Here is a 20,427-nt window from a genome sequence, read left to right on the forward strand (position 1 = left end):
GGAAGGCTGTGACTGTGTGCCAGCTGCCACCGGCTGCCACATGGGGTGAGGGCCACCAGGAACAGCCCAGCAGCAGCAGCGAGGTCTGAGGTGCTGCCCTTACAGGGCATAGGGGAAGAGGTTGTAGTGAGGTGGTTGTTGTCCTCTTCTCTCAGGTAACAGTGATAGGACAAGAGGTAACACAGTTAAGTTGTACCAGGAGAGGTTCAGGTTGGTTATTAGGTACATTTTTTCTAAGACAGAGCAGCAGTGCATTGGCACAGGCTGCCCAGGGAGGTGATAGAATCACCATCCCTGGAGGTGTTCAAGAACCATGGAGATGTGGCACTGAGGGGCATGGTCAGTGGGCACGGTGGGGATGGGCTGGTTGTTGGACTAGATGATCTGAGAGGGCTTTTCCAACTTTAATGATTCAGTTACTCTAAATTCTAGGTGGAGAGAGTGAGTGCTATGGGCATGAGACTGAGCTGAGCTGTGGAGGAGCCATGGGATAGAGGGCAGCAGTGGGACAGCAGCTGCCCAAGACTTTCTCTGGGCTTTTAGACCAAGGCACTGCAGCTACACCACATCCAATCAGTCTGTTATAGGCATTTAATAGGCTAAATGGTGTAGTACATCTACTGAACATACATTAGTTGAGTATTATGTACAGGTGGCATCTTACAAAATTAGAAAGAACAGAAACAGAGCAAAATCCAACAACGTCTTACTCCATAAATCTTCCTTTCTGCGCTACATGAAATATTCTACAAGCTGGACTAGAAAAATATGACTGAATGTCTTTTTTTTTTTTTTTTTTTTTCTTTTTCCTTTTTTGTTTCTACAAAGCTTTTCATCCAGAAAAAAAAAAAAATACAAAACAACGACCGAGTTTATCATAGAGACAACACCTGCACACAGACAAAGTAAGTGGACGTTCATAGACCTGCAAGTTGAATAAATAGGGCCTGTTCATATAAAACAAGTTTCTCTCTATCTTGCTCACCTACTTTAGGGCCTCTGGCCCATGCTCAGAAAAATAAAAGAAGGAGGAGGAGTTTGGCTTTGCGTGATGGTTAAACTGGGGCCACAGAGCTTCAGTGGAAAGCTGAGGTCTTGAAGCATCCATTGCTTCAGCTGAAAGACTTGGAGTAGCAGGAAGAGGAAACAGGAAAGAGGGGAGTGGTGGGGCTGGAAGAAGGAAATCTGGTATTTCTGCATGGGCTGCAGCGCTGTGTACGACGAGCAAAAAAAGTAGCATCGTGTGGCTTTTTGTCAGGGTGGAAGTTGCATTTTGTTATTTCTTTGGGAAACTTATTTAGGGAAGTGCCATTGACCTCAGGTGGAAATGGGATAAGGGCCATCCAGAACAGGAAGGGAGGGAGCATCTGAGAGCAGACAGAGTGCACATAAAATGAGGGGAAGTGTTCCAAATAACTGGTTTTCCTTTTACAAAGTGAAAAGCAAATCAAATGACACGTCTGTTGTCATTCCCCATGGAGCTGGGCAGGCACAGGGTCAAGGAAATCACGTGGCCAAAAATACATCGTCAACGTCGCTACTTTTCCCTAGAGCTCCAGTAAACTACAGCCAGTGCTGGGGCACCTTTTAAAGGGCACCCTGTGCCCAGGCACCGCAGCCAGGCATAGGAGGTGATCCCAGAATCTTCTGCAGCTCTACTGAGATCTGGTGCACCCACCACTATGAATAATTTGGGGACAGAGTGGGGAAGGATGTCTACATCAGAAAGGCAGAACAGGTTGTTATATAGGTCGAGAGAGCAAAGTTAAACTTCAGTATCACATTATACTACACTACACTGCTTATAAAAAGGGTCCTAGATCCCAAACACCCCAAATAATGAGCTATAATTTTGTACATAAGTTAATGTTGCTTTGAAGTAAAATAGTCTCTTTCCTTTGTATTAAACATTCATTGCACAGAATTCTTTGTAAGTAAATATATTAAATTTGGTTGCTAAGAAGTTATAAATGTATCTTATTAATACACCTGGCCAGTAAATGTTATCCATCATCACACAATTGAAAGTTTCCTTTAGAGAAAATGGTTACTGGAGAGAAGAATGCACTTGAAAGTCAACTCAGGAGTTAATGCTTTAAGAAATCCTGTTATTTCATTCCACCCACAGCAAGCGGCTTCTTCCGGCTGCAACATTAATTGGATGTACAGACCCTGTCCGGCTCTGCTGAGATGGAGGCATCCAGCTTCGTAGCTCTCAAGACTCTTGTCACTGAAGCAGTCGCACCCTTTCAGAACATGCATTATCTCCACCGACACTGTCCAAGGGGTTTTATTTTGGGCCAAGATCATTACTTCTCATGGGATGGTGCCCAGCAGGAGGGAGACTCTGGAAGGTCCCTGTGCAGGAGCAAGCTCACCTCTGTGAAATGGCCCACGGATCCATCTCCAGACAAGGAGACAAAGAGCATCCATCAAAGCCCAGTATGTGCAGAACTCATCCCACTGCGGGCCGTGGTCTTGGAGATGGCTGTGCAACCAGAGCCAAAGGGCTGGGCCAGGTGAGGGCTCCCCAGGAGCAGGATGGAGGCTGCTGTGGAGAGGACCTGGCACCAGGTGAAAAGCCTCCGCAAAAGAAAGGGGAGGTTGGGCCATGCCATGGAGCTCCCTTCACCCACCCAACCATCGCATGGCTTGGGTTGAAGGAGGAAGAGCTGAGCCTCTGCATCTATTTTATACACAAAACATACCAAAGGAATAGTTACAACATCTTCTAGGAACAAGGTGGGACAAATCCAGCCTAAGCAAAAGCAGGAGCCATTTTGCTGCCTTCAATGGAGAGCACAGCTGGGCCTGGTCCCCAAAGAGCACACAAACAGCACAACCCACCCAACCAAATCTACAGCAAACAGCCTCACAAACACCAGAGACTAGCTATTCCAGTTCATCAATGTACAGCAAGAAAGTGTTTCTGAAACTTCTGAGCCCTACTGAAAAGATAGTTAGCACAAGGCTGGTTCACCTCAGTTTGCACAGGTTGGCCAAAGGGAGAGATCTGCTCTGATCCGCGCCAGGGCGGCAGCCTGGAGATCCTGCGTAGTGATGGAGTCTAATCTTACACTTGCATCTCTATACAAAAGTTACAAAATCAAATGGTGACATTATATTACAACTATTGTCCATAATATCACAGTGCTAGTTTTAAATGGCTAAAAACAATAAAGGTTTTAGATATAAGACACCCCTTCTGGAGAAATGTAACCCCTTGGTCCTGCTGTTGATACCTGAAAGCAGCCTTGCTTAAAAAAGGTAAATCCAATGAAATGTGCTAATCGAAACTAGGAACATTTTTCCTTTGCAATCTCAGATCTATGGTGCATTTCCCAACAAGTCCCTTTGTTTCCCATGGACAAACTAAACAAATAATATGAATCTCAGCCTGAAAGTCAAAATGTTGAAAAGAACAGTTCTAAAGCCCATACACTTCCTACCAGGTACTAAATAAAACCCTTGCAAATTTAAATACAGGTTAGTTTGACATATCTTCAGAGTGTGTTAGCTTGTCAACAACATTCATAATGAAGTTTCACTTCTGAGGCCATGGAATTCCTACTCATCCTTTTCCGTTCTGCTTTCAAGAGTATCTGTGCTGTCTTCCACTTCTGGAGCTGGATGCACTAAAGTATCTGCAAAGAAATGGTTTGTCAGTATTGATTCCCCCATACTGTACAACAGCCTTTATGTGACTCCCTGCTCCATGAGGCAGATGATCTGCTGGGCACTCAGCCTTGAAATTGGTAATTTGTTGTACTTGCAAACCAATAGTTAAACCTGGAGTAATGTACTCTGAGTGCATCACAGCCTGACTTCACAGGGGACTTCGGACCTTGGGATGGGTATTAATGAGACGAGGTGATGACCCTTTTCATTAAAAGCAAGACAGCCACCAAAGTGGGAGGGCTGCCTGCTGTCTAAGTGCTCAAATGTTTGGTTCTGAAGATGTAGCAAGTCCTAATGTCACTGCACAAAAACAACACAGAGGCCAACACGCGCCTCTGGTCCAAGCCATAGATTGGGTCCTATTTCTTCTTGAGTGATACAACCCTGTGGTTGCCTCTGCCTAGGAATGTTGACTGGTACAGTAGGTGATGTGACACCACAGAATCAAAGCTTGTGTCCCTCTGAAGGCATGGGAAGGTGCATCCTGCACCCCATCCCAGCTGATGTCTCTGGGCATTTGCGGGGCAAATGCTGTTGCATGGAATTGGAAACTGTTTCACTCTTTAAGGGGAAATGAGAGCGCTGAGATGGAAAAAAAGGGCACCAGAAGTAGAGTACGAAGTACACTAACAAGGTCTTATCTTTAGGCATATTTAGCCCACAGTGACCCTATTATCATATCTACATATTTGTGAGCTCCTGTTACACTAATGCACTCCTGGGACACCGTGACGCTTTGAAAGCATGCAGCTGTTAAATACTCTAATTCTAGGCTAAGAGATAGGGAGATAGAGATATGCTATTGAACAGGGTTATTGTTTCCTAGGGTGAACTGCTAATGTGCAGCACACAGTTTGTTGGCCCTGTGAGTGGCCAGCACTGAACCTGATGGAAACACCTCAAAAGCCTCAAGGACTCGGTCAGTTCACAGGACTCCACTCCATGTGCAGGTGTTTCTGTGCACCCACTGTTATTTGGTTCTCTGTTGAGCCTGAAACTGCCCTTTTCCTATGGGGAGCAAGGATCATACTGCTCGTTCAGACCTTCCATATCCATCTGCTGCTGCTGCTGCTGCTGGATGCAGACTCTTTGGTCACCATGAAGACCCTTGTCCTCTGCTGATTTCAGGTCATCGGGAGGCCAGCGCAGCTCCCCGCTCTCCACCTCACCGGACTCAGTTGGCTCCACCACAATCGATGGCAGTCTCTTGGACAGCTTGGGGTACTTCTCACGTGTATCTGGGAAAGCCTGGTGAGACACATGGGGACATTCCTGTCAAAGCCTTGCCCAAGGATGTGTATTCAGAGCAAGTGTGGTGCGTGCTCCATCTTAGCATCCTTTCTACACCAGATGTGCACTACCATCTATTACGCCCATCCAAAAGCCCCTTCAACCTCGTACAGTGACTTAATGTGATCCAACATGCGCATTGAAAATGGTGACACTAGCAATAAAACTCACTGTGTCGCCAAGTCCTTGTGTTTCATTGTCTGTTTGTAGGATACAAAGCTTGTTGCCAGAATGCTAAGTCTCATGTATGCTGCAGCCTTTCCTTTTGCTCTGATGTGATTTATTCACATTTTCATGCAGTGAGTTTATTAAGAAACCCCTGTGCCACAGAACTATTTTCTGTCATGTGAAACGATACTTTATGATGCATTCATGCAAACAGGTAGCCCCAGAGATCATCTTTACACAGAGGACGGTGCCAGCTATTATTTCATTCCTCATATTGAATCTATAGGTCAAACATTATGTAGTGATTGGAGCTTGAAGCTGAACAAGGTATTTTTAGTGACGAATATTATAACACATAATAGTTGTTTCTCTTTTCCAATACAGCTGCTTCATTGTAGTCCCTCAGGGTAACTTATCTCTGGGTTGTTTTTTTGCTGGAGGCCAGACTGAACTGAAGGAAAACTCACTCCAGGACCTCCAGGCTGTTAATATCACACAAACTTTACTGCTGCTTGCTGAATCCTCATCTCTTGGTTTTCAATTTTCCATCTTGTGCTAATGGACTGTAAAGTTCTTCGTGCTAGATTTGCAGCCCAAGCCATTCTCTGGTTCTATGATTCAATATCCCCCAGGACATTGTTTGCTGACCATGGTGGTATAATCCACCAGAGGTGTTTGCTCCATTACTTTTGCCACCTCCCTTCATCCTGTGAGCTGCTCTTTCTGAAAGCTCATGCCTCACTTGTTCCACTTGGCACAAGTGCTGCCATGGGGATGTGAGACTGTGGGAAGGGACAATTCCCTTCCAACGTGTCTGGGAAGCAGCAAGCACATTTCAGTCTTTTCTGCAATGCCTGTATCTGACTGCATGGCTGAAGATGAGGATGGATAGTAATTCTCATCCTCACACTTCCACTCCCCTGGGTATTGTCATGGGAATTCATCACTCCAAACTACATGAATATGGAAAATTTTATACACTATTGTTAGCCTTGCAAATTGAGACACAATTAAGAAGGACTTTTCTCATGTAGTTAGACCAAGGGAATCACTGAAGTTAAACCTCTCTATTGCTTCCCAGAGCTGCACTCACATGGGGAAAAACTCATTCTGATCAAGGATATTCTCACAGGCAGCTCATGCTGACTATCAGAAAAGTTCCCCCTCATTTCTTATTACACCTCTGGAGCTGTTTATAATCTGGAAGGAAACTTCCATGTCATCTGTCTTGATTGGAAGGAACTTTTAAGAAGCTGCTACAATGGCCCATAGCCCCTTGCAGGGGGAATGCAAAGCAACAGAATTCCTGCTTTCTCCATCTTTCTCAAGACTGAGGAGATGACACATACCAATGAAAAACTGTGATTAAATATGATTGTTAATGCTGCAACAAAAATTTAGGCAAGGCACCTGTACAACCTCAACGCTATTTTCAGTTGTGCTGTTCTCACACGAATCACTTCGTGTTTTTCCCCCGGCACCCAGCATTGTACCACGTCCCCCCAAGGAATGAGTCAGGAGCAGCAGGAAGCCGCGCTGTGTTTTTCTGAGGAAGCTGGAGCATGCAGTGAGTGGGCAGGAGCGGCAGGAAGAAAAGGACGGCTCTCCTGGCCAGAGGGCTTGGAAGGTGCTGGAACAAACCAAGCTCTCCTGCTGAGTCACTGGCTTTGTGTTGCCTCTCATTTCATTTTACTTTCTTGTCTCCATTGGACATCATTAAGCTGTGGATAGGACTCTAACCTACAACAGTTTTCAGCCGGAGTAGCTAGCTGAGTTTAGCACTGACTTTGCTCACAGCAATACATCTCGTGCAGCAAAGCAACCCAGTTCCACCAAGTTTATGGGATTTATCCCAGAGAAGTGGTACCCCTGTCAGGAGCACACCCAGAGTGAACATCAGGACACTTTGCAGTTTTTCCAATGGTACCTGGCTGGAAGGGCCCCCTTCCTCCTCAGGAGATTGACTGAGCGCAAATTCCTCCATCACCGGTTCCCGTGTGTTCATCACCTCTGTCATGCTGCAAAGATCAGAACAGAATTGGAAAACCCAGCTCTCTGCTTAGCCATACGGTTAATATAACAGCAAACATATTGTTCTATTAATTACACTGCAGACTGTCCTTTCTAAGCAGCTTCTGAAGTATTCCCTTGCCTGTGATTCCTCTCTTTAGCACATGTGCCTGGGGTTGTGGTTCCCACAGTGTGACAGTATGGCTGTGCCACTAAACCTTGGCTTAATCTGCTGCATTTTTATCCTAAAAAAGTGCAAATCAAAGGTTCAATATAGATCTTGAATTAAATTCTAATTGCGATTGTTTGTAATGTCTTTAATATTTACCCTTCCCAATTGTCTCCTCCACTTCCTTACCAACTAGCACTCCTTTTTAAATGGTTAATTCCAGACACACCAGCATGATTGGTGTCTAAGGACTAGATTTGCCATAGTCTTTATTTCCCTGAACACTCAGAGAAGTGTTGAATAGGATTTTCAAATGCATCAGGGAAGGTTCGGCACCTAAATCTCATTTCAGTCAAGGACTTAGGAACCTAAGCCGCTTATGTTCCCATTAGGCACTCCCTGTGCTGTTTGGCACCCAAGGCACGCAACCAGCATGTGCCACACACTGCCCAGGCTGTGTCATGCAGGTTGTGGGCACCACCACCACCTGCCACACAGCAGTTCCCATTAAGCACAGCTAAACGCTGCCATTAATTCTGGTCCTCTTTTGTTAAGGCTTCTCCTACTGAGAAATGCAAATGAAAACATCTCAAGGATAGCTTGCTTCACGCTTATATTACCAATTACCCCACAAAACTAAATTTTACAGTATCTGCAATTACTACAAAACCCATCACAAGGAGTTTAACTAGCCAGAGCATTGAGCAGCTTGACAGCACAGAGACTGTCACCCCACTGCATCATATCTAAGGAAGAGCATCGCAGACTGAGGAGACACTTCAGCTGAGCTGTGGACTATGGCCTGACCCTGTAGGAATCCATCAGCTTGGAGAAAGCCCTGAAAAGCCAGCCTTGGACTCAGCCAACACCAAATCAAGCAATACGTTTCCTGCTACACACACAATAGGAGAGCAGAAATGGGCTATGAACTTCAGCAAGAGGATGTACGTGCCATTGCTCTGGCCATCCTCCAGCTTAAACCATCCTTTCCAAGGTTTGGTGCCTCATCCCGTATATCAAGGAAAGAGACTGGGATGAAAAAGTGCACGTGTGCCTGGAAAACATCTCAGAGAATCTGTGGCTTTATAAAGACTTGGGATTGGCCACCACAGAGAAGACACATCCCACCTCTACATGCCCTGGGGGTCAGTCCCTGCCAGCCAGCAGCAGATTGCTGGGCTGCCCATGGCTTGCTCATTTATTTTAGCAGCATTTCAGCATGAACCAAGTCTGTAAATTACTTCTACATCCTTGTTCCACAAGACAACAAACACATACATCTACATGTGCACTTTCAAATGTGTAATGCGAGTTCAAAGATGTTGTTAAGACTCATGAAATTCTATTATTGAGCAATAATGGGCTCTGTGCTTCCCAAAGACCACATTACACCCCGCAGATTATTTCTAAATGATAAAGACAAATGGTTCTGGCTGGGAAAATGGTGACAGTCCTGCCAGTGTTACAGCAGATGCCTCCATGAATCAGCTCCCGAGCTGCTGAAGCCCAGGCCATTTGAGAAATCTGTGCAACTTAAGGGTTTGATTGAATAGGATGGCAGAAGTGATTGTAGTTGATGCATTTCAGAAAAGAACGGGGAGGCATGCAATTGGCAGAGGAATTGGGATTTAGCTGGAAAAGATTAATTGTTCTCAGTCTCCACTCAGAAGCACTAAAAGGAAAGCAGAAGAAATCTATAGGGGCTGGAAATGTAGAGGTGGTCCTAACAACCTTAATCAGGTATTTAACTCTAAAAGCAACCATAAATAAAACAGTCGTGAAAGCAGCAGCAGATCAGTTCAACTGAAACTCCGAAATCACTGTAGGACATCAGCAAATTGTTTATAAAGTCACAGAATCTGAATGAAGCAGATGGGTGCTGCTTAGGGCTTTTTTAACTGCAATATGATTTATGTGCAGGAGAAATTTTACCTCAGACAGTTTTGATGGAAAAATATTGAGCTACTTTTCCTGCTGCTTTTATGTGAGAAACGCTAACATACAACACGAAAGTGGCTGATAGCAGCAAATGGTTATAAGAACTGCATTTCCTTCAAAGCGAGTCTCGCATTTATGTTATGTATGGTAGGTGCTGATATCACCAATGACATACAGTAGCCATAGTGATGCAAAACAAGGCAATAAATAGCATTTACAAACAAAGAATAAATTCTCTTCTGATGGATGAGTCACCTACTCTGAACCCTAAAATTCTTCTAGCAGTGAATTAAGAGATGCATTTACTTCCCCTAGGTTTAATTAAGCTTAAATATACCAATTATGAAAAAAAAAAGAGCAAAATCTATTCTTGCTTTTCAGTGACAACTACAGTCAAAGATGATTATCCTAAATGCAACTGCTACAGTGGCAGGACCTTGCTTTCCTTATCTGTTTCCAGGGGCACGGAGCAAACAAATAGCCCACTCTCTGCTGTCTGTGCTTGCACTAAGAAGGTCAGTAACATGCAGAGCAATATATAGGTTGACAAGTGCTAAACCACTGACTGTGAGAAACAATGCACACATTCTTATTTTGGTTTCTGAACAGAGGGCAAAACCGACCTGCAAAATTCTTGGTTGCAAAACTGTACTTGAAGGAAGACCCATTTCAGTGCTCAAAACTATGCAGCACTTACGTGGATACGGAAAACAGGTGGGCTGTGTGACGCAGGCAAAGATTTCCTTACAAAGTGGGGCAAAACCCCCTCTTCTCTGAAGCAGGTATCAGAGAGCTGGGCAACTGTGTTCCTCTGCCCTAAGCTACCCCAAGCCACCATGTCCTAAATTTTTGAATGGAGCATTTGAAGCCGAGAGAGTCTCCTCTCAGCCCCTCTGGCAGTTCATATGCCTGCCAGACTTTTCAGGGATAGAAATGTGCTTTAGGCTTGTGCTGACAACAGACAAGTGCCTTTGGGCAGCAGGATTGCATGTGCATTTTGCAGCACATGCAGTGAGAAGCTTACAGCCCACAGTTCCAGCCCTGCATGGCTGGTGGGCTCCATGGCCATGTGCTGTGTGACCCAGCCTGGAGAATGCTCAGAAGTGCACCAAGCTGGGCCCAATCCTGTGCTCATGGGATCCAGTCAGAACGTGAGACTCAGAAGGGGACAAGTGGAAGTATGGGGCCGTGACAGAAGAAAGCACATTACCTTCAATCATGTAAATGGACGTCGATTCTGAAAACTGCTGCAGATGTTCACTCCTGCTGACAAAGTGCTGTGCAGGCTCAGTCAAATCCTAAAAGTGCCTGAAAGAGACAACACAACGGAGTCAGAATGCAACCACAACAAAGCCAGCAGCATCCAAGAGAAGGAGTGCTATGGTGAGCTTGCTGCTTCAGAAGAAGGCAGAGAAATTCCTGCTTTGGAGCACTGGGTAATATTCTACACCAAAATGGGAGGTGATTTCACTTAGGAGGGATCTCAAAGCTTATAATGTGCATTACCCAGGCTGAAATACCTCGCAGTACGACTCTTTTTATGATGATAAACTGTTTTCCTTAGTGTAAGCTACACAAAAACTGATGAAACTGGGAAACACAGCAATTCTTTCATCAAACCATAGAATGGCTTGTATTGTAAGGGACCTCAAGGATCATCAAGCTCTACCGCAGGCAGAGTTGCCATTCATGCAGGAAATTTCAAGATATTTGGCAAAATAGAAAATAAAGATGTATCTCCTTGTTTGGCAGGTTTTGCTTGCTTAGTGAGACACAGTTCAAGACATGAAAGTACAAGACTCCTGCTCTTGTATCAACTGCTCAACATACAAAGAGGAAAAATCAGCTGGGAGAAGGTTAACTGAGTTACATGGCTGCGTGTTTCCCACAGATGTCATGGGAGAAGGGATTTTTGCAAAGGTCTTCTCCAAACTGAAGATAATACTTTCAGTGGTATCAGAATGGGGAGCCTGGTGAGCAGAGGTGAGGATCCCTCCATTTCAAAGAATTATTCACCGATTTCTTATGACTTCCCTGTCAGAAAGTCTTAGCTGAAGAGCTTGAGGAGGTACAGTGCTGAAATATAGTCAGTATCTGGGCCAAAGATGATCTTCTGAGAAATTTGTTTTGCTCAACAGCTTGCCAAATATATATTCATGCCAGCCACAGCTATTTCCTTGGATGGGAAAAAGGTGTTTTCAGTGAAGTGAATGGCACTAGTGTATATATTTTATATCCTTCGGTGGTTTGGATACCAGCCCAAGTGATTAAACAAATCTACCTGCTCTGGAAGCCTTCCCACCACGATTTATAACACTGGACTAGCCACACACTGGTTTTTTTGTTGGTTTTTATGTGTTTTTTTCAAGAACAGCAAAAGACTGTCCATTGCACTCTGGAGTTTCTCTCCATGCCCCTGGCCATGAGTCCTGCAAACTGGGGAAAGAGAAAATCACATCTCCTTCCCCAGAATCCAATTCAGAAGGGTTTCATTCTTGTCTGGCAATTTTCCTTCTCCCCCAGTGATCAAACCAGCTCCAGAGATGCTGATGTTTTATCCCTTAAAAATTCATGACTACACTCAGACCTTGTCTCTTGTATGGAAACCAGAGAGCATCCAATACCATGTCATCCAATACTCTGGGAAGAAGATTTTTATCCCACAACCCATTACAAAACAGCTGCTTTTAAACCCATGACAATTCAGCAAGTACTCATCTACCTTAAATCTCCTTCAGAGAAGACTAGATGTCATAAGAACAGTTACTACACTGAGTCATCTCTCAGTGAAAGACAAAATGGAGTAAGAGGGAATGCGCTGGGCACCAGCTGGAACCCAAGCCAACCCAGCTGCCAGTTAGGTGGATGCCTGGGCTTTGTTATATGAGGATCGATGCAGGATGGAATGACCGAAACCAATGCCTTTTGCTTTGCCAGCCTCAGTAAGGACTTTGGGGTAGAACTGAACCAAGACCAATCCCTACCTGCAACTGTGGGAACTCTGTGCCATGAGGCCTGCAATGAGAGGGGATGGCAGCTCCTGAGGCTCAGCCGCTTAAAGCTGTAATGAAAATAAAGCCTCCTGAACACTGCAGAGTGGAGGAAGTCCCTTCCTGAAGCCACAAAGCCGTATTTCAAAACAGAATCATTTCTCCCCAATCAGTATTCTTGGAGAGTTCAGTGCTGAGCAGTGTATGAAACTACCAGAATGTGTTTATTCTCTGAAGAGTAAATACTCACTTTATCTACCTAATACATGTGATTATCTTCTTTGGCTGACACCAGAGGAAACATTAACTAATACCCCTCCTTCTACGATACTGCTTAATCTTTTAAAAACCAGACATGGCTACTGAGGCCATGCAATGAGCCTTTATGCAGTGGAAACTGCCAGGAAACAACTCCAGCAAAGCCTCGCTCTGTTTACTTCTTCTTAAAGCTTTTCTACCTTCTCCACCTTTACTGCTTTTCTGATCATTCCAGCCCTGTCTGCTCAGTAGTTTCCAGTACAGAGCTATTGGGTTGGGGACTATTCCAGAGAGCTACAGTAACAATGGTAGAGATGGTTCCACCTGAGAGACCAAGGAAATACCTCCACGGTGGCCTCTGCACCTGGATCGATGCCCATCCTCCTGCCACCTCGTAGAAAAGGACAGATTTCCACAAAAGTGTTCAGAATGCATATTAGGAAAAACTAGAATGAGTGGTGGTGCATTGGCACAGGCTGCCCATGGAGGTGGGAGAGTCACTCTCGTCCCTGGAGGGGTTCAAGAACCATGGAGATGTGACACTGAGGGACGTGGTTAGTAGGCACGGTGGGGATGGGTTGGGGTTGGACTGGATGATCTTTTTCCAACCTTAATGATTCTGTGATTCTATAATTCTATGAAAACAATGGGCACTGAATGGTGCCCTCCAGACTTCTCTGTCACTTTGGGGTGAACTGTGGTCTGTCTCAGAGGGGTGGCCTCATGTCCCATGTAAGGACAGCCAGGAGCATAAGTAGGATTTGGAACAGGTGTGTGGAAAGCCCAGCCCAGCTCACCCCTATGTCATGGACAGACTTCTGTACACAACTCACAGAAGTGGATGCCTTTCCTTGGGATAAATTCAACGTGAATTGCAAAGTAAATGTTTTTAAGGTGAATGTGCTTTGTCAGCAAGACAGAAAGAAGAACTGGTCATAGTTCTAGTGGCACAGAGCTCCCCGGATGGGAGCAGCACCTCTGACACTGGGTCTCTTGTGTCTGGAGGCAATCCCTACTGAGGACAGCTGGGTGGCATCTGGAAAGCAGAGCTCAGGCACCAGCATGTGCCATGGCCTCAGCAGGCAGGGCTGGGGTGAGATCCCTCCTCCCTCCCTGCTTCCCGTGTAAGTCATTCCCTACAGAGCACGGATGGAAATATTATGATAACAGCTTAACAATGTCTCATTGAAGGTTCACCTTGTAACACAAATAAGTGTAGATAGGCAGTAGAAATTGGCCTTGAAACACCGATCTGTGCACAAAGGTATCGTTTATCCCCTTCTTATTACAATGGGGGTGATCCCAGGGGATTTTCCAGCCCCTTGCTTAAATTGTGAGCACTGAAATCTTGGAGCTCGCCCACACATCAAACAAATGGGGACCTCAGCCCTGGCCTTCCCATCCCCTCCAACCTCACCTCCTTACAGACTATGGGTAAATGGAAACTTTTCTCCATTCAAGGATCCTAATCTTTGTGTGTGCTACAAAAAGAAAATAAATCCCTCCTATCAATTACGAGGAAAATTGGAACAGGCCAAAGAACTGCATGGAGAAAGAGAAGCAATGATCCACTTCTTGATTTTTGCAAACTGGAAAATTTTGACAAACTACAGTGAACTCTGCACGGTAATACCCAACAAACAGGAGCTTTCTCCACCTAGAAGAAGAATGGATGCCTTATTTGGGCCACTGTGCTGCAGCAGACTGGGCTGTCAGCTCAGTCAAGGTGGGTGTGTGGGCAATGTAGGACAAAGCTACAGCTGTAGTGGGTGAAGGTATGAAGGAGCTGCTCACACTGTACCAGAAGGTGCATATCCCTGCAAGGAAATGTCAGCATTTTCTAGGGCCAGGAGTTTCTATTCCCTGACCTCTTTTCCCAGGTAACTGGCAATAGGACAAGAGGCCTTAAGTTGCACCATGGAAGGTTCAGGTTGGATATAGGGAAAAATTTCTTCTTGGAAAGAGTAGCAATACAAATACACTGGCACAGGATGCATGGGGAGATGCTGGACTTACTGTCCCTGGCGGTGATCAAGAAATGATTGGATGTTGTGCTGAGTGACACAGTCTAGAGCGGTCACAAGCATGGGCTTATGGTTGGAATGGATGATCTTACTGGTCTTTCCAACCTTAGTGATTCTATGACTCTGTGGATCATCAGTTTTTGTATGCTTTGAGCTTATGACCATCCACAAGGATGGAGCTGTGGCTCAGTCCCTGTAGTACTTCAGGCCACTTGGGTGAGTGCCTACAGATGGGAACTTGGCTTCTTTGTTTCCCCTGATTGTGCATTTGTAATAGACATATTTTACGGAGTGTTGTGGGTTCCATGGAACTTGAGAAATGTAAATTACTGCATGGACCACTGAAGACAAATCCGCGTGTGTATGAACTCCTGTTTCAACCTCCCACTTCTTTTTGGATGCAAATCTCTTTCCTAAGCAACTGAGAGAAGTGTGATATGTGTCAGATTCTGGAGATTAGAGATCTGTTCTGTTCCTTGTTTCAGAAGCTCTTGTCTTCGGCTGCCCACGCAGTACTTGAGTTCTGCTCTCCACAGGCCAAAGCTTCTTGCTTCTCCTTGGCACCGCAAGCTCCAAGGAGATGTCGATCTCCCTCAGGAAGCAGCAAGATGAAATGACTCTCGATGTGGAGAAGCCGGCATTTCAGCATGAGACACAGCACAGGGTTGGGGAGAGCAAAAAGGGGTGGGAGGTTGCTATTTCCAGACCTCTCTGCTTCCCTCCTCTAACTTCACTGTAAGCAGCAGTTTTACTGTTCCTGCTCCAGAAAAGCTACTGGGGTAAATATCACCCTGGGGAATTTCTCAAACACTCATCTGTGGACTACCAACACTGGAAAACACAGGCTTCCAAAGAGCTTCATGCTGCTGGATCCCTCCAGCTCAACCTCCTCAGCTCCCCTGGCAGCATGGTGAGGCTGAGGTTGACCTTACGCATCCCCAGCTCTGGAGCACTGCAACTACACACAGACCTCAGCCTTAGGTTTGCTGAAGCTGCTGAAGTTCCCACTGGCCCTGCTTGCAAAGAAGAGCTACACTGATAAATGACCAGAAAAGAAGGAAAAATGACTAAATGAGGAGCACAATGGCCACATTTTCATAGTTGCGTGGTTTGGGAGTGACTCAAGGCTTTAAGCAAATGCTGTTTGCAGTGCAGCTAGTAATGAGTGCTTCTCTGGTGGCCTTCCCTTTTCCTTTTTCTTTTCCTTTTTTTTTTTTTTTTTTTTCTCTTTGTTTTTCTTTTCCTTTTCTCTTTTCCTTTTTCCTTTTATTTTTTTCTTTTTCCTTCCCCCCCCCCTTCTTCTTTCCTTTTCATTTTTCTTCCTTTTCCCTCTTCTCTTTTCTGCTTTCCTCTAACTCTCTCAGCACCCAACTACCTGAACTCCACAGCAGAAGATGCCCCCAGGAAGAAGCCCAACAGCAGAGGGGAGCAGGACTGCCAGCCATGCTGCAGGGCCAGGGCCGAGGAACAGGCAGTCAGGAAGTGTATGCGGAGCAGCAGAGGGAGGGAGGAAGCAGCAGAGCAGATGGGAAGAATGACTAAGCGAGCTCCTCCGAATGCTTGTAGACCTCGGTATCATGGAAATCTCCACAGAGTCCTCATGAAACATGTGCCAAGAGAAAGTTTGTGTTTCTTTCTTAACACTGGATTCAGCAGCTGATTGATATGAAAGGACCTCATTAAAAGAACAGCCCCATTAAAATTAGAGATAAGCTGTTAAATAGTTTTAGGGGTATCTCCTCTGGTAATTGCTGTGCAAATACTGTCTCATTGAGAACACACTTTGGAGATGAGAAATGCCAAAGCCAAGCAGTGTTACTGAGCTCTGCTCATGCAGTGAACCTTGAATTGGCTTCAGTTCTTTCAAACAACTTCACGAACCCAACACCTTACAAGTAAATACAGCGTTCTTTCTAAGTCAGAGCAAGCATTTCTAAAAAGAAGCATAGAATCATGGAATGGTTTGGGTTGGAAAGGACCTTAACGTCCACCCAGTTCCAACCCCCTGCTGTGGGCTGGCTGCCACTGAGCAGATCAGAGCCCATCTATCCCAGCCCACAGGGATGGGACATCACTGAAAGGCCTCAGAAAGAAATGCCATGGAATCACAGAACTGTTGAGTTGGAAGGGATCCTTAAGGGTCACCTACTCCAACCCCCCTGCACTTGTTTCTGTTTCCCTGGCATATGATGATTCTTCTGTCCCTGATGTCGCTCCCTTTATAGCAGCTTTGGGATTGTAACTGATAAAAATCAGCTTCCTTCTGCTATTCCTTGAGTATGAGGACTCCAAAAGAAGTGCCTCCTATTTTACTATGTTGGCCTACAATACCAGAAGCAGATGGTGGTGGTATAGCAGTAGAGGTTGAATCTTCCCATCAGTATTCCACTACTTAACTTTTGGAGAGACCTGCATCTTTCTGCATGGCTCAGAATTCATGCTACAGATGATGAGTGGGGAAAAAAGTGTCTTAGAATATCAACTCAGAGCAAGTGATTGTTGGGTGGACACATCCTGGGAAATGGGTTGCAAAATGCGAGTGCCTTTCTAGCAATGGGAAAGAGTGCTCTGGCCTGTTTGTCTGTCACTGCTAGGTAGCAGAACAGGGCAAGAGGTTAGGTAGATAGAATAGCATTTACTTAAAGGATAAACTAATTACTTCCTCGTAACTTCAGGGAAAACAGAATATGGTGTTAACAGTGCTGTGATGTGATGCAATATTGAGATTAGTAGCACAGAATTCAGCACAGCCGAAGCAGCAAAGGCGTTAAAGGCTGATGGAAAAATAAACTACCACATAAAAAAAGCTTACAAGCCCACACCACCACCACCACAACAAAACCACACGCACTCCCATGCAAAAAAAGACAATGAGAAGATTTGTAATGTTCCTTATTGGTAATTAGCAGCACAACCACAGGTGTCACAGCCCCACAGCCCAGTGCCAGCTAATTGCTATTAGCTGCTTAGATGCTATTTTTCCTTAGGAATTAAAACTCTAACCATCATTGAATTTCTGAAGTACGGGAAGTTGCCCCGAGCTGAGAAGGAAGGCAGGAGAACACTGCATGCTGTTGCCATAGGGTTGGGTGTGATGGAAGGCAAGAATAAAATGTAGATAAAAATGAATTCTTTTTTTAAAAGTGTGGAATTATTTCTTTGAATTAATCATCTCATTGAAAGCATATGTGCGTTAGTAGGGCTGTGCGTCCTTCTGCAAGGCTTGGTCCTTTTGATGCTCTCTCCTAAGTGGGAAGGAGAGGTGATCCCAGCCCCTAAGAACTTGCAACCAAAGAGGGACGGAGGCTCGAACAAGGGCTGAGTTAAGGTTTTGAGGACCTGTTTGTTACAAACAGCCTTTTCATTCCACCTGAGTTGTTACTGGTTGGTGGTTTTCCTGGGGCTTGCAATAAAGTCTTCCTTTGAAGAAGGAAAATGCAGGAAAAGTGATTCATGCACAAGCTTTTTCCAGAGAGCACAGATGTCTGAGGAGCAAAGGGAAGGGCACAGCTGTGAGATGACATAGGGATCCTTGACATCCCCTCAGGGCTTCTCCTGGGGACATGCCATGGGATCTGCCCTGCAGCCAGGCTGCCCTGACCGACCCCCTCAAACCAGGCAGGTGTGGGTAAATGGCCCACAGATGAGGACATCGTTTTGGAAGTGAGAGCCAAGGAGCGATGTCAACCTGTGACACTGTGGGTCTGACACCTGAACTGAGCAAAAGCCTGTTGCTCAGTACAAAGAGATCATTGTGAGGAAGGAGGGAAAATTGTGACTATATTGGCACATTCATTTCTCCTGGTAAAGTAATGCAGCAGAGACGTTGGAGGAAATTCCAAATGATTGACAAATTGTCAGGCTGGATCAGGAAAGCAAAGAAACAGGGTTGAGTCGCTCCCTGTTTGCTTGTTTTCTCCCTGCAATCATTACGTTGACTCCACAAACGTGTTCTTTAAATGGAATATTAATTACCAAAACCCTGAGCTGTTTGCTGGAATCTTTTCTGGGCACCAAATTCGTTGCTCATTAAAACTAAGAGATGGAAAATAGCGCCTTGGGACCAGTGGTGTGTGGGCAGATCTCCCCGCTTTACCTTCAGCTCCGGGCTGCCCCTAAGGAGGCACCGTGCTCAGAAGCGGGTGCGGGAGCACAAACTTCTGAGTTCTTCAGTACGATGTGAACCTTCAGCCAGGAGAGCTCTCTCTGCTATCAGACTGCACTGTGGTCAGGAAAGGACTAATGGAAGCAAACGTCTCTGCGCATTGCTTATTGTGGTTGGAGGGGTTAACGCCGTGTGCAGCCCAGCCCAACTCCCCTCCGCGCCTGCAGCCGTGTTCAGAAACCGACAAACACGTCTCTGTCCCAGATGAACCGCGAATTTTTGTGGTACGCTCATTTGGCAGCAGGAAAACATTCACACCCCTCGCTCCGAGAGCAACATAGTCCTCATTTACCGGGGAAAGGGGCTCTTTCTTTCCGTACAAGTAACCTTATGTGTGACGTTCACCACCTGATGGATAACGCAAGATTCCAGGGTTCTCTCCCCCTGCGAGCAAAGCATCGTTGTCCTAAACGTGCATTTCGGTACCCGTTTCCTTGCCTCGAAAAACCACGAAATAAAGGAACAGCTGAAGCGAGAGCAGAGCAACAACTGCCTCCCTGCCACTCTCATTCATCGGGATTCCTTCACACAGCCTCTCCGCTCGCCAAACAAGTTTTGCTTTAAAGGAGAACCCATTCTTTAGCCAGCCCCCCCTAACAACCTTTACTAAACAAATAAGCATGTAGGAAAAGTAATAATAGCAACAACGGTAAAAGAAGAAGAAAAGCGACGCAAAGCCTCCCTTTCTGCATCCCCCGCTGCTCCCTCCGCGGGGACGCGGCGCTCCGTGCCCGAGCGCTGCCCGAGCGCTGAGGTCCCCCGGCGCTCCGCAGGGTCTCCTCACCCCGCACCAAGCGCTGCCCGGAGCGTGCCGGGGTGCAGCGCTCCGCCACCCGCACCCACCCCGAGCCCGTCCCGGCTCACCGGCTCGGAGCGAAGAAGCGAGGCGAGGCGAATCGAGGCGAGGCGAGGCCGGCAGCCGCCCGCCGCCCATGCACGGCGGCAGAGGGGGAGCCGGCAGCTCCGTCAGCGCGCCCGCATCCTCCCGTCCGGCCGCTGGCACCGCGGCACCTCCCAGCCCGCGGACCGGCCCCGCTGCCGGCGTGGGGAAACCACTCCCCCGGCAGCGCCGGCGGGGCGGGGAGCGCCCCCCCCCCCCCCTCCCCGGCTCCCCCCATCCCGCCGCCCGGCACCTCCCGTTGTGCCGCGTGGGTTCGCCCGGTGCCCTTCCGACGCGCAGGGAGCAGGGACCTCCACCCCCCCCCCGCCCCATCCACTGCTGAGAAAATGTTGAAAGCACGAGGGGCAAAGTTTCTGTCTGGTCTTTTTGGGTGTTCTTTTAGCAGGAAGGGATGTGTGCGTTCACCGTCCTGCCCAGAGGTGTCCCTAGGGCTGTGGCCCTCCTGCCGTCGGTCTCCACAAAGAGGTGGCTGGGGGCATTTTCAGCCCCTCTTGTATCTGTGGGGCAGGCAGAGAACATGGGCAGCATAGTGAGAGTGGGCACAGGGGAGCGGTGGTGGGATGAAGACTTGGGAGAGCATCCTGCTGGGAAGCGACCCACGTGCTGTGAGGTGCCAGGACACCGACCTGCCTCTATCCCTCTGCACACCTGGGGCTGTGGGTTCAGCCAGAGGAGGTGCTGAGTCCCCCCCTTTGCTTGGCCCAGGGACTCTGTGGCTCTGAGGGACACACGGTTGTGGGGACATGGCTGGCATTGGGAAGGAGGAGAGAAGTTGTGCAACCTCAGCCTATGGAGATGCACAGTCCTCAGCTATGGAGTATTACGCGGTTGTAGAA

General features: G+C 46.7%; 1 protein-coding gene across 1 annotated transcript; it reads right to left on the reverse strand.

The window, feature by feature from the left end:
- Positions 1–577: 577 nt before the first annotated feature.
- Positions 578–19,694, reverse strand: LBHD2 (LBH domain containing 2). The gene is made up of 5 exons (XM_072338343.1): positions 19,555–19,694; positions 10,464–10,561; positions 7,064–7,154; positions 4,722–4,926; positions 578–3,644 (listed from the first exon to the last, which is right to left on the reverse strand). Exons 3-5 carry the CDS (start codon positions 7,151–7,153, stop codon positions 3,568–3,570), a joined length of 372 nt encoding a protein of 123 aa, XP_072194444.1. The 5' UTR covers position 7,154; positions 10,464–10,561; positions 19,555–19,694; the 3' UTR covers positions 578–3,567.
- Positions 19,695–20,427: the final 733 nt, after the last annotated feature.

The sequence above is a fragment of the Excalfactoria chinensis genome, chromosome 5 (genome assembly GCF_039878825.1).
Source record: "Excalfactoria chinensis isolate bCotChi1 chromosome 5, bCotChi1.hap2, whole genome shotgun sequence".
In the NCBI taxonomy this organism is placed as follows: domain Eukaryota; kingdom Metazoa; phylum Chordata; class Aves; order Galliformes; family Phasianidae; genus Excalfactoria; species Excalfactoria chinensis.